Here is a 12,593-nt window from a genome sequence, read left to right as displayed (position 1 = left end):
TTATTAATTGGAATTCTTCTGTAAGGAAGCATTGCTCATATCATTCATTCACTTATTTATTCAAATGTTAATTGGTATGGACTAATGGATATTTGATTCTGTGGGTTATCATCCAGTACTGTCTATTTTATTCTTCCTCAATTTGTCAGGTTTGGCTATTGGGAGGCTTTTCAAGTTGACTTCTTTTATATGCCCTCATTCTTTTTTTTTTCCTTTTTCCTTTTTTTGGTTTTTATAACTTAATTTAAAAAGTTAAGATACAGTAAAATTGGTAATTTTTTTGGTATACAGGTCTGTGAATTTTAATAAATTTGTGTAACCACAACTATAATCAACATATAGAACAGTTCTGTCACCCTAAAAAGCTCTCTCCTTTTATAGTCACACCCTATCCCCACCCCTAACCCCTGGCAGCTGCTGATCTGTTCTCTGTCACTATAGTTTTGTTGTCTTTGAGAATGTCATATAAATGGAATTATACCATATATAAACTTTTGAGACTGGCTTCTTTCACTGGGCATAATGCCTTTGTAAGTTGTTGCATTATCAGTACTGTAGTTCATTCCTTTCTGTTGCTTAGTTGTATTCCAGTATATGAATGCGTACCATGGTTTATCCATTCACTTATTTTTTGTTTGTTTTTTGGCAGCTGGCCAGTAGGGAATCCGAACCCTTGACCTTGGTGGTGTAACACTGTGCCCTAACCAACTGAGCTAACTGGCCAGCCCTCTATTCACTTATTGAACATTTGGGTTATTTCTGTTTTATAGCAATTATAACTAGAATTCTATAAACCTTTGTCTGTAGATTTTGGTGTGAATGAGTTTTGATTTCTCAAGGGTAAATACCCAAGAGTGGGATTGCTGACTTATATGTGAGTGTATGTTTTATTTTATAAGAAACTGTCAGACATTTTCAGAGTGGCCATCCTTTTTACATTCCCACTAGTAATGTATGGACATGCCTGTTTTCTCACAATCATGTTTACCGAATGTAGATATATTTAAAATTTTTGCCAATCTGATAAGCCAAAAACAGTATCTCAGTATTGTGTCCATTTACATTTCTCCATGAGTGATTTTGAAATTTTTCATATTGGCTGAGGGACATTTTATATCTTATTTTATAAATTAGTTGTTCAGTTCTTTGTTCTCCATTTTCCTGTCAGGTTTTTGGTCTTTTTGGTCCTTTGTCCCTTAATTTTTAAGAGTTCTTTATATAATATGGATATTAGCCCTTTGAGATATATGTTGCAGATATATTCTCCTAGTTTGTCAGTTTTCTTTTGACTTTATGGTTTTTTTTGCCATGCAGATATTTTATTTTTATGTAGTTAAATTTATCAGATTTTTAAAAATTGTGTCTGGATTTCAAGAAATAGAAAGTCTTTCCTTCTGCTGTGGTTAAAGGGGAATTTACCTATGTTTTCTACTAATACTTGCATGGTTTACTTTTTAGAGTCCTAATCTATTTGAGTTTATTCTTATATGTGGTGTGAGATATGGATCTAATTTTATCTTTTTCCAAATGGCCACCCAGTTGTCCAGTACCATTTATTAAAAAAGTCCATGTTGCCACCTTTATCAATATATAAAATTTTTGTATGTACTTGGTCTGTTTCTGGACTTTCTGTTATTTCACTGGTCCAGTTGTCTGTGTGGTAGTAACACTGTTGTGTTTTTGTGTTTGTTTTGGCGACTGGCTGGTATAGGGATCTGAACCCTTGACCTTGGTGTTATAACACTGCGCTATAACCAACTGTGCTACTGTTGACTAGCCCCAACACATTGTTTTATATGGAGGCTTCACAGTATGTTTTAATGTCTGGTAGGACTCATCGTCCTTTGTAGTTTTTCTTTTTCACTATTTTCCTGACTATTCTTTTTTTTTTGTTTGTTTTTGTTTTTGTTTTGTCGTTTTTTCGTGACCGGCACTCAGCCAGTGAGTGCACCGGTCAGTCCTATATAGGATCCGAACCCGCGGCAGGAGCGTCGCCGCGCTGCCAGCGCAGCACTCTACCAAGTGCGCCACGGGCTCGGCCCTTCCTGACTATTCTTGCATAATATTTTTTCCATATAAACTTTAATATCAGTTTGTCTAACTTTACAAAATAGCTTGTTGGTGTTTTGTTGGTATTATATTGAATTTATAAATCAATTTAGGGAGAACTGTCATCTTTATAATATTAAGTCATCTTATTCAAGAACAAAAGATACCTGCATTTATTCAAGTCGACTTTTGTGTCTCTCATCAGTATTTAAAACTTTTTCTCCTATTGGTTTTTTATATTTCTTAGTACAGTTATTTAATCTTTGTTGCTATTGTCAATGGGGTTTTCTCCCCTATTATGTCTTCTATTATATATTTTTGTAACAGCTTTATTAGAGATATAATTCACAAACCATATAATTCACCTATTTAAAGTGTACAATTCAGTGATTTTAGTATATTCACAGAATTGTGCAACCATTACCAGTCAATTTTAGAAAACATTGATTGTGTTCTAAATCAGTTATTACCCCAGAAAGAAACCCAATACCCATTAGCAGTCCTTCTCCATTTTACCCCAAACCCATTTTTGTTGTTAATGTTTATTTTCAATAGCTTTTTCCTGAATCTTTTTGTCTCAACCACATGTGGGTTTTCTTCTTTGGAGCTCTGACTTCCTACTGCTCTTGTTTCAGTAAGTGGAAGAGTGAGGGAGAGTGGTGTACTTAAAAAGGTGTTTACATTTATTAGGAAATACTTCAGAGTTTTTAAAAAAGTGTAATATGACATGCCCATCTTACACTTAAAAAACCAAAAAAAAAAAGAATTGACTATATTGTGTTCTTGCTAAATATTAGTGATTGTTTCAGATCTCCATATCAGCCAGCCAGCCGCCCCCCTCAAAAAAAAATGTATATACACACACAAGTGTGAAGTTGCTTGTCTTAAAATGGTCCTATGTGTTTCAGATGATACTCTGTTCACCTCCTGCCAGTTTTATAGACCGGAAAACTGAGGTTCAAGCATTTTAAGTAACTTTTCCAAGTTTGCATAGCTATGGAATGGTAGAGATAGGTTTAAACTGAGGAGGTTTTGTTTTGGTGTTTTGATGCATGTAAAAACTCTTTAGTGTACGTGTTCAGTAAACACAGAGCATCTTAAATGTTCCAAAATCTAGGGTTTATGGAGATAGTTAAATTACAGGATGCTGGCTAATGACAACACCTGGAGCCTCAAGAGTTATACATTGTGTTTCAGGGAAACTAATGTAATGAAATGATGTGATCTCCTTCAGTACTTTTGAGAAGAGGCTGAAGATTTGTGCTTCTCTCTGTTGTACCTATGAACAGTTTTATCTTTGGTCTCCCAATGATGATCTCCTTGGAAAACGTGAAGATGTTTAACCAGCACCTCATATTAGGGCTTAGTATTTTTGTTAAAATGGATAACAGTCACTCCTTCCTAAAAAGTGAAGTTGCAAAATACCATTATTGCTGTAAACACTCTCAGTAGGTAACCTGGTAGGGCTTGTTTAGTGTTAAATATTCCAGCAAGGGGTGAATTTTAAAAGTTCTGTCTTTGTGAAGATTACTTTCATGACCAATCATAAGTTAAAAGCTTTGATGAGTTGTTTTCTAGTGAGCTAATGAGTCCAATGTGGCTTTTGTAACCTGGTCTGCTATGAGCAAAGATATTAATTTTGGGGGGCGGGGGGTGGCTAGGTGGTACAGAGATTGAACCCTGGGCCTTGGTGTTATCAGCACCTTGCTCTAACCAACCAAGCTAACTGACCTACCCAGAGATAGGAATTTTTGATGGTATGAGTACAGAGTAAAGAGCTGTCACTGTTCATCATAAAAATTTCCTTAAAGAAAAGAGAAATCTTGAATTTTACTGCAAGGAAACTGAGGCCTAGAGGGGTAAAATGATATGACCAAGAGAGCTCACAGTTAGTGGCAGAGGTAGAGTAAATTCTAGGTCTCCTGAGTTTGAGTCTGTAATCGTTTTCGTTAATTAACTTGGTATATATACATATAACTAAAATAGCCTTTCAAAGAACCTGTTTTATCCATTACTTCTTTTTAACCTCACATCCCAAATGAGACTCAGTTTATATGATTATATCATCCTATAATTCTGTGAATGTTTTTCAGAATTATGGATATGATTATTTCTTTTATGAAAACTTTTATTATTTTCAGATTATAATGTTTTCTGATTCTCATCTTAGGAAATGTGAAAATAAAGAAAAATAGAAAAAACATATAACTTTATATGTAAACATGTAATAATTACATATATCTGCAGAAGTAACCAGTTGCATTAAATAAAATCATGCCAACTTTTTAGTGGAGCTAATGATGTACGTTTTATGTCTCACTTTTTTCTCTCAAGATTTTTATTGTTTGCTTTCTCATCTAGTAATTTATACATCTAAAATTTATAATTTCTTGTTCTGTTGATTTAAAAAATTTTTTGCTTCCCCCCCATAGATCTTGAGCCAGATGATTGTGCATCCATTTACATCTTTAATGTAGATCCACCTCCATCTACTTTAAACTCACCACTTTGCTTACCACATCATGGATTACCGTCTCACTCTTCTGTTTTGTCACCATCGTTTCAGCTCCAAGGTCACAAAAACTATGAAGGAAATTGTGAGATTCCTGAATCTAAATACAGCTCATTAGGTGGTCCCAAACCCTTTGAGTGCCCAAGTATTCAAATTACATCCATCTCTCCAAACTGTCATCAAGAAATAGATGCACATGAAGATGACCTACACATAAATGACCCAGAAAGGGAATATTTGGAAAGGCCTTCTAGAGATCATCTCTATCTTCCTCTTGAGCCATCCTATCGGGAGTCTTCTCTTAGTCCTAGTCCTGCCAGCAGCATCTCTTCTAGGAGCTGGTTCTCAGATGCGTCTTCTTGTGAATCTCTTTCACACATTTATGATGATGTGGACTCGGAGTTGAATGAAGCTGCTGCTCGATTTACTCTTGGTTCCCCTTTGACTTCTCCTGGTGGCTCTCCAGGAGGCTGCCCTGGAGAAGAGTCCTGGCATCAACAGTATGGATTTGGACACTCCTTGTCACCAAGGCAATCTCCTTGCCATTCTCCTAGATCCAGTGTCACAGATGAGAATTGGCTGAGCCCCAGGCCAGCCTCAGGACCCTCATCGAGGCCCACCTCCCCCTGTGGGAAACGGCGGCACTCCAGTGCTGAAGTTTGTTATGCTGGGTCCCTTTCACCCCATCACTCACCCGTTCCTTCTCCTGGTCACTCCCCCAGGGGAAGTGTAACAGAAGATACCTGGCTCAGTGCTTCTGTCCACAGTGGATCAGGTCTTGGTCCTTTACTCTTTCCATTTCAGTACTGTGTGGAGACCGATATCCCTCTGAAAACAAGGAAGACTTCTGAAGATCAAGCTGCCATACTACCAGGAAAATTAGAGCTCTGTGCAGATGACCAAGGGAGTTTATCCCCATCTCGGGAGACTTTAATAGATGATGGCCTTGGATCTCAGTATCCTTTAAAGAAAGATTCATCTGGTGACCAATTTCTTTCAGTTCCTTCACCTTTTACCTGGAGCAAACCAAAGCCTGGCCACACCCCTATATTTCGGTGAGTTGATGGAAATGCTGCTGGTCATTTTTCATTCTTATGGGTCATTGGCATGTAACTACATTATCTATATATTTGTAGGCTAAATATAATTTTTAAAGTGTTTAGGTAATGAATTGTATAAATTACATTTAAGAATTCTTAGAAGGAATTTTCTTATCTAGAAAAGCTTCTTATAAAAGGTGGATTATAGAATGAATTAAATTACTAATAAAATTAATCGGGATTTGGCTTATTATATTTTTAAGAGCTCAGTATATGAGTTAAATTGCGTTGTCATATTTGTGGCAAGTGTTTTTTTCCATAATTTATATTTGTCTTTTGACTTTATAAGTTTATAATGTTTTTTTTAAAGAGATGGAGGTCTTGCATTGTTGCCCAGGTTGGAGTTCAGTGGCTATTCACAGGCGTGGTCCCACAACTGATCAGCATGGGAATTTTTGCATGCTCTGTTTCTGACCTGAGCTAGGTAACCCCTCCTTAGGCAACCTGGTGGTCCCCCCCCCATTCCTGGGATTTCACCATGATGATGCCGTAGTGTGCTGTGCCTTAGTGGGGACACCCATTCGTCATAGCGCACTACAGCCCAGAACTCCTGGGCTCAAGTGATCCTCCAGCCTCAGCTTTCTGAGTAGCTGGGATTATAGGCACATGCCACCATGCCCTGCCATAGAGGAATTTTAAAATTGTATGTATTCAAATTTCTTTTTTCCTTTATGGCTTTTCATAGTGTAATAACTTTATTTTCCAAATTGTTTATCATTTGTCAAAATACTATTTAAAGAATAGATCTAGTCTATAGTTGGCTAAAAAAGACTAGACTTTATTATGTATTAAAAGACTACGTGGAGTTGTATCTGTTAGGGTTTTTTTAAAAAATGCTTTTTCATTAGTGTGAATGTTTATTTCTGGATCCTAGACGAATATAATGTGGAATTATGGTATTGAAGTCACCTTTGTTTTTTTTTTGTCTTTTTGAGACCGGTAAGGGGATCGTAACCCTTGGCGTGGGTTCATCTGCACCGCGCTCAGCCAGTGAGCGCACCGGCCATCCCTATATAGGATCCGAACCGCGGCGGGAGCACCGCTGCGCTCCCAAGCACTGCACTCTCCCGAGTGCGCCACAGGGCCAGCCCTGAAATCACCTTTGAATCTGTCATTCTGCTTCTGAAATTTATCTTAATCTTTCTAGGGGTTTTCTTTAGCCTGAAGAACAAGTACATAACTAGCTGAGAGTTGATGTTATTTCAAACTAATAAAAATAAATACCTTTGAGCTTTACAGTAGGAAGCCTTAAAGCTAAGCTGAGGTCATTGAAGGAAGCAATGAAGTAATTTAGAAATTTTATTTGACCTTGGACATATAAGTTGTTTGTTTTCTAATTCCTTATTTTCAGTGTTAATATAGCTAAATGGCCCTTTAGTCCTTTCCGCTGTTAAATTGTCTTACTAACCAAGCAAAAATAATGTCTTATTGACATTTAGAGATGCTATAGTAATAGGCCTTATATTTTTTCAGTGAAGTATGTACTGAATTAAATTTTTACCCCAAATTTCAATATATTGCTTAATATAAGCAATTTTTCAGAGATGGGGAAAAGAGCAGTAGGAAAGAAGTGGGGAAAAGTTATGTGTACAATAGAATGACTTTTACAGATACATATCAGGGTGGGCAGAAATATATATATACTGAACAGAGAGAGAGATTTAGATACTTAGGTGCTGATATGTACACACAAAGATGTGCATCTTTGCTTTAAGAAATTGAATTATTTTTGTGATTATGTACACATAGTTGAGAAACAGTTACAGTTTTACAAATTACTGGGATTTGTTCTTTTCGAAAAAATATGGGAAACCGGAAAGTATTTTATAAATACTTTATAAATCAAACTGGGTATGTTTTATTCTTCAGCTTAGAGAACTACTTAAGCACCCATCATAGCCAGTGTTATAATTTACTAAGTGAAGTTTTATTTTGGAATACTTTGTTTCAAAGATCACAGGAAGAAATGTTGGTGCTGGTAAAGAAGTGATTTGAATAACTGCTTGGCAATAATAGCGTGATGAAATTCATCTTCGTGTGTTTTGTTTATAGCACGTCTTCATTACCTCCACTAGACTGGCCTTTACCAACTCATTTTGGACAATGTGAACTGAAAATAGAAGTGCAACCTAAAACTCATCATCGAGCCCATTATGAAACTGAAGGTAGCCGAGGGGCAGTAAAAGCATCTACTGGGGGACATCCTGTTGTGAAGGTATGAGACTTTGGGGGCTTGTTTTGCAGATACCATACACCTGTTAAGGGTTAGACAAGTCTGTTCAGTTAGGTACTATAGAACCGAAAGAGAGAACACTCAAAACTAGAGAGCCTTTGTTGCTGCTGTTTTACGTGCTTGTTGATATGGCTGCACTTCTGCATTGAGTTTCTTTGCTAGGCTAAAAGATATTTTTCCTGGATGGACTTCCAGTTGGGGGAACTGTAGGGAAAGAAGGTTCCAGTGGTCAAACAGCTGTTTTTCTGATTAAAAAACAGAAATGATGATGACTTTATGTTGATAAATATAACATATGAACATTTAATATTTAAGTAATACAGAAAAGTAGAAAGAATAAAGCAAAAAATTACCCAAGATCTTACTCCTTTAGGTATAAACGGTGCTAACATTTGATTAGCATTCCAGATAACTTTGTGTATAGATGAGGATATTTCACAAAGTTTGTGGGAAAATAGAACTACAAGATAAAACAAAGCTTTCATGAACTTTTTGAAGTACTCTTGTATTTAGTGGAAGACTGGATGGATAGTTAAAATAAATGAATTTCTTAAGCACAGGATCACACTGAACATTTTGATAATTAAAATATTTATTTTTATTTGAATTTATTAGAAGAAAATAAAAGTGAAATTTTAAAAAACGTCATATTTGATATATATGAAATATTAAAGTTTTAAATCATAACAGTTGAATATTAACTTTAAGTTTGCTTGAATGAAGCATTAAAACATGAAACTATAGTAAAACTAAAAAATGAATCTTAGATACTCTTCTTCACTTTAAGAGTTCCTAAAAGATCTTTCTAAGGTAGGTCAAAAAAAGAGATTAAGTAAATTATTGAGAGATTGAACTCGTTTCAGATTTAGAATTGACTCCCTGCTCTGAAAAATAAGGTTATTAGCTCTCTTAAACTTCCTCCCCTTCTCTACTATCTACCTCCTGAATTTTGTGTATATTATTTTTCTTTTCAGATCCATGGCTATTCCACTCTAATCCTCTGGTGTTTAGCCTTAGTCTTATATCTAGTTGGATTCAGTGCTCACTGCTAGTTCTTTTTTATTTATTTCATTGTTAAGTTTTTTTGTTGTTTAAAGAGGGCTTTGGATTCTAAATTCCTCGAGTTCTTTCATGTTTGAGAATGCCTGTTTATTGCCTTTATATACTTAAACATCAGAATGGTTGTAAATAGTAATCTTAAGTCACCCATTTTCTCTCTCAGAACTGCATAGACATTTTTTTGTCAGCTGACATTGACTACTGAGTAGAGAAACTAATTATACTGAAGTGATTTCAACAAATATAATTTACAACTCATCATCTTTTATACCAGTCATGCTTTATGATTTATTATTATTATCTAAACATGTTTTTGTAGTTATTGACAAGCAAAATTTGCGTTTTAGATGGGTTTTTAAATGATTTGTAGCAAGAAATGTCAGGAAGGGCCGAGCCCGTGGCGCACTGGGAGAGTGCAGCGCTGGGAGCCCAGTGATGCTCCCGCCGCGGGTTCGGATCCTATGTAGGACTGGCCGGTGCACTCACTGGCTGAGTGCCGGTCACGAAAAAGACAAAAAAAAAAAAAGAAATGTCAGGAAAACACAACCCAGGAATTGTGCCATTTATTACAGTCATATTTTGTTGTTAAATGAGAATTTATCTCAATTTGATTAAAGAAGCAGATTCTTTGTTTAGTTTCCTGTATCTCTGACTTTTCTTTTTTGTTTTTTGGCACCTGGCCGGTAAGGGGATCTGAACCCTTGACTTTAGTGTTATCAGCTCCACTCTCTAACCAATTGAGTGATCCACCAGCACTTTCTTTGACTTTTCTTGACACGAAACAAATTATTTCAGTGCATAAACGAATAGAAGTTTTTTAGGGGTCCAGTGATTTGTTTCCACAGTTTTCCTTTAAACTGATTCCCTACTTAAGGGGAGACTGACACTTTTGATATCGTCAATGTTTTTATATTCTCCTTGTGAATGACTTTTTTTTCTAACTTGTTGCTTGAAGAATAATTACATTATATTGAAGTGATTGACTTAACCATTGTATTTCTGGATGTTGGTGGTCTTTATCAGTCTTTCATGATGTTTACCTATGATGTTCTCTCTTTTTTTTTTCTTCCCTCCCCCATGATGTTCTCTTTCAATCTGAGATTATTTTTTCCTTTATGCGAGAAAATTTTTCTATTTTACACATCTATATACATTTCCTGTTCCATTTGTTTTGTCCTTTACTTCAGCAATTCCAATTGTTATTCAAGTGTTGACTTGTCTTTGTCTATCCTCTGTGTATGTGTTCTTTTCTCTGGATGTTTTAATGTTGTTCTTTATCATTTATTGTGATTTTTTTTTTTAAAGCCTTTCCTTCATGTTATTGAGTGATTGTTGCTTGGTGTTTCTAACTATTTATTAGATCTGCAGTTTGGTTTAAATTTTAATTTGATTCCTTGGCTTCATTTTCCACTCATTTGGTATTTTATCATTATATTTGGTCTCTTGATTTCTTGAATTTTTAAAAATTTATTTTATTTATTTTTTTAAGACTAGGCAAGGGCTAGATGGTTTGCTCAATTGGTTAGAATGTGGTGTTAGGGCCGGCACCGTGGCGCACTCGGGAGAGTGCAGCGCTTGGGAGCGCAGCGGTGCTCCCGCCGCAGGTTCGGATCCTATATAGGAATGGCCGGTGCACTCACTGGCTGAGTACCGGTCACGAAAAAAGACAAAAAGACAAAAAAAAAAAAAAAAAAAAAAAAAAGAATGTGGTGTTAGAACACCAGGTTCAAGGGTTTGGATCTCTGTACTGACCAGCCACACACACACAAAAAAGACTAGTCAAGTGCAGTCGTGAGAAGTAGGGAAAGAGTAGAATAAAGAGTTCAGTCTGTGATTGGCTGTGAACAATAAATTGAGATAACTTACTACCTTTAGACCAGACTTTTGAATTTATAGTCTTAAATTTTTTTAGCGTGGAACACTCATAAGCAACCAATTTTGGGGCTTTGTTTTGTGTGTGTGTATGTGTTTTGTTTTTGAGGGGGAGGTTTTGTTCTCTCTTTATGTTTTTCAAATGTGTTTTGCATAATTTGTTCCTTTTTTAAGTAATTAAAAAAATCACAAAAATCTATATTATGATTGCCTAATTGCAGCACCATCTGTCCCCATTTTGTTTGAGATCCCTGGTCTATAGCTCAAGAAGATTGGGGTAAAGAGGTAGAAAATTAAGTTAGGATAGTCTTAATTGGACTTGGCTTAAGAGAGTGGACAATATCAGGTATAATGGCCCACTCCCAGTATTCTCGTATGAATCGTATTTTCATGAGCCTTGCTTGTTCCCCGAGTAACAACACAGAGTTCCAGAAGATGGTAAGTTCTCATGACTCTTTCTGCCTCTGCCAAAGGCCCTGGAGCAGGATGTAAGATCTTTTATTTTTATTTATTTATTTTTTAAAATATACCAAAAACTCTTTAGGGGCCAGCCCGTGGCTCACTTAGGAGAATGTGGTGCTGATAACACCAAGGCCATGGTTCGGATCCCTATATAGGGATAGCCGGTTAGCTCACTTGGGAGAGCGTGGTGCTGACAACACCAAGTCAAGGGTTAAGATCCCCTTACTGGTCATCTTTAAAAAAAAAAAAAAAAAAAACCAAAACCTTTTTATTTTGTCCTGTATACTCAGACGACAGGGTTTCTTCACATCAAATTTCTTTTTCTTTTGAATTTTTTTTTAATTGGCAGATAAAATTGCGTTTACCGTTCACAATATATTGTTTTGAAGTACATTGTGGAATGACTAAATCTAGCTAGTTAACATATGCGTTATCTCACATAGTTATTATTTTCGTGGTGAGAACACTTAACATCCACTCTCTTAGCATTTTCCATGAATCTAATACCTGTATATTATTCAGTATAGTAACCATATTTTGCAATAGATCTCTTGAACTTACTCCTGCTGTCTAACTGAAATTTTGTATGCTTTGACCAACATCACCGCAACCCCCACCCTCACCCGCTAACTACCTCAACCTCTGGTAACCACCAATCTACACGCTCTACTTCTGTGAAATCAACTATTTTAGATTCCACATGTGAGTGAGATCATGTGGTATGTGTCTTTCTATGCCTGGCTTATTTCGCTTATCGTAATGTTCTCCATGTTCATTAATGTTGTCGCAAATGACAGGTTTCTTTTTTTATGGCAGAATGGTGTTCCATTGTGTATGTATACCACGTTTTCTTTATTTATTCATCTATTGATGGACACTTAAACTGATTCCATGTCTTGACTACTGTGAATAACATCTGCAATAAACATGGGAGTGCAGATACCTGACATACTGATTTCATTTCCTTTGGATATATGCCCAGTAGTAGGCTTGCTGGATCATATGGTAATAATATATTTAATTTTTTTGAGGAACCTTCATACTAGTTTTCATAGTGGCTGTACTAATTTACATTTCTACCAACAGCATGTGAGGGTTCCCTCTTCTCCATACCCTCCCAAAAACTTGCTATCTTTTGTTTTTTTGATGATAGCCATTTTAACAAGTGTGAGGTGATATCTCATTGTGGTTTTAATTTGTATTTCCCTAATGATCAGTGATGTTGGGCATTTTTTCATATACCTGTTGGCCATTTGTATGTCTTGTTTTGGGAAATGTCTGTTCAGTTCCTTTGCCCATTTTTTAA

General features: G+C 36.0%; 1 protein-coding gene across 1 annotated transcript in view; it reads left to right on the top strand.

The window, feature by feature from the left end:
- NFATC3 (nuclear factor of activated T cells 3) overlaps positions 1-12,593 on the top strand; it is a 129,007-nt gene that overhangs the window by 41,830 nt on the left and 74,584 nt on the right. The window contains exons 2-3 of the mRNA XM_063110126.1: positions 4,482-5,616; positions 7,714-7,876. Coding sequence (XP_062966196.1) covers positions 4,482-5,616; positions 7,714-7,876 — 1,298 coding nt within the window. The remainder of the gene's footprint in view (positions 1-4,481; positions 5,617-7,713; positions 7,877-12,593) is intronic.

The sequence above is a fragment of the Cynocephalus volans genome, chromosome 10 (genome assembly GCF_027409185.1).
Source record: "Cynocephalus volans isolate mCynVol1 chromosome 10, mCynVol1.pri, whole genome shotgun sequence".
In the NCBI taxonomy this organism is placed as follows: Eukaryota; Metazoa; Chordata; class Mammalia; order Dermoptera; family Cynocephalidae; genus Cynocephalus; species Cynocephalus volans.
Note: the sequence above shows the minus strand (reverse complement) of the source record. Positions and strands in the feature narration are given on the sequence as shown.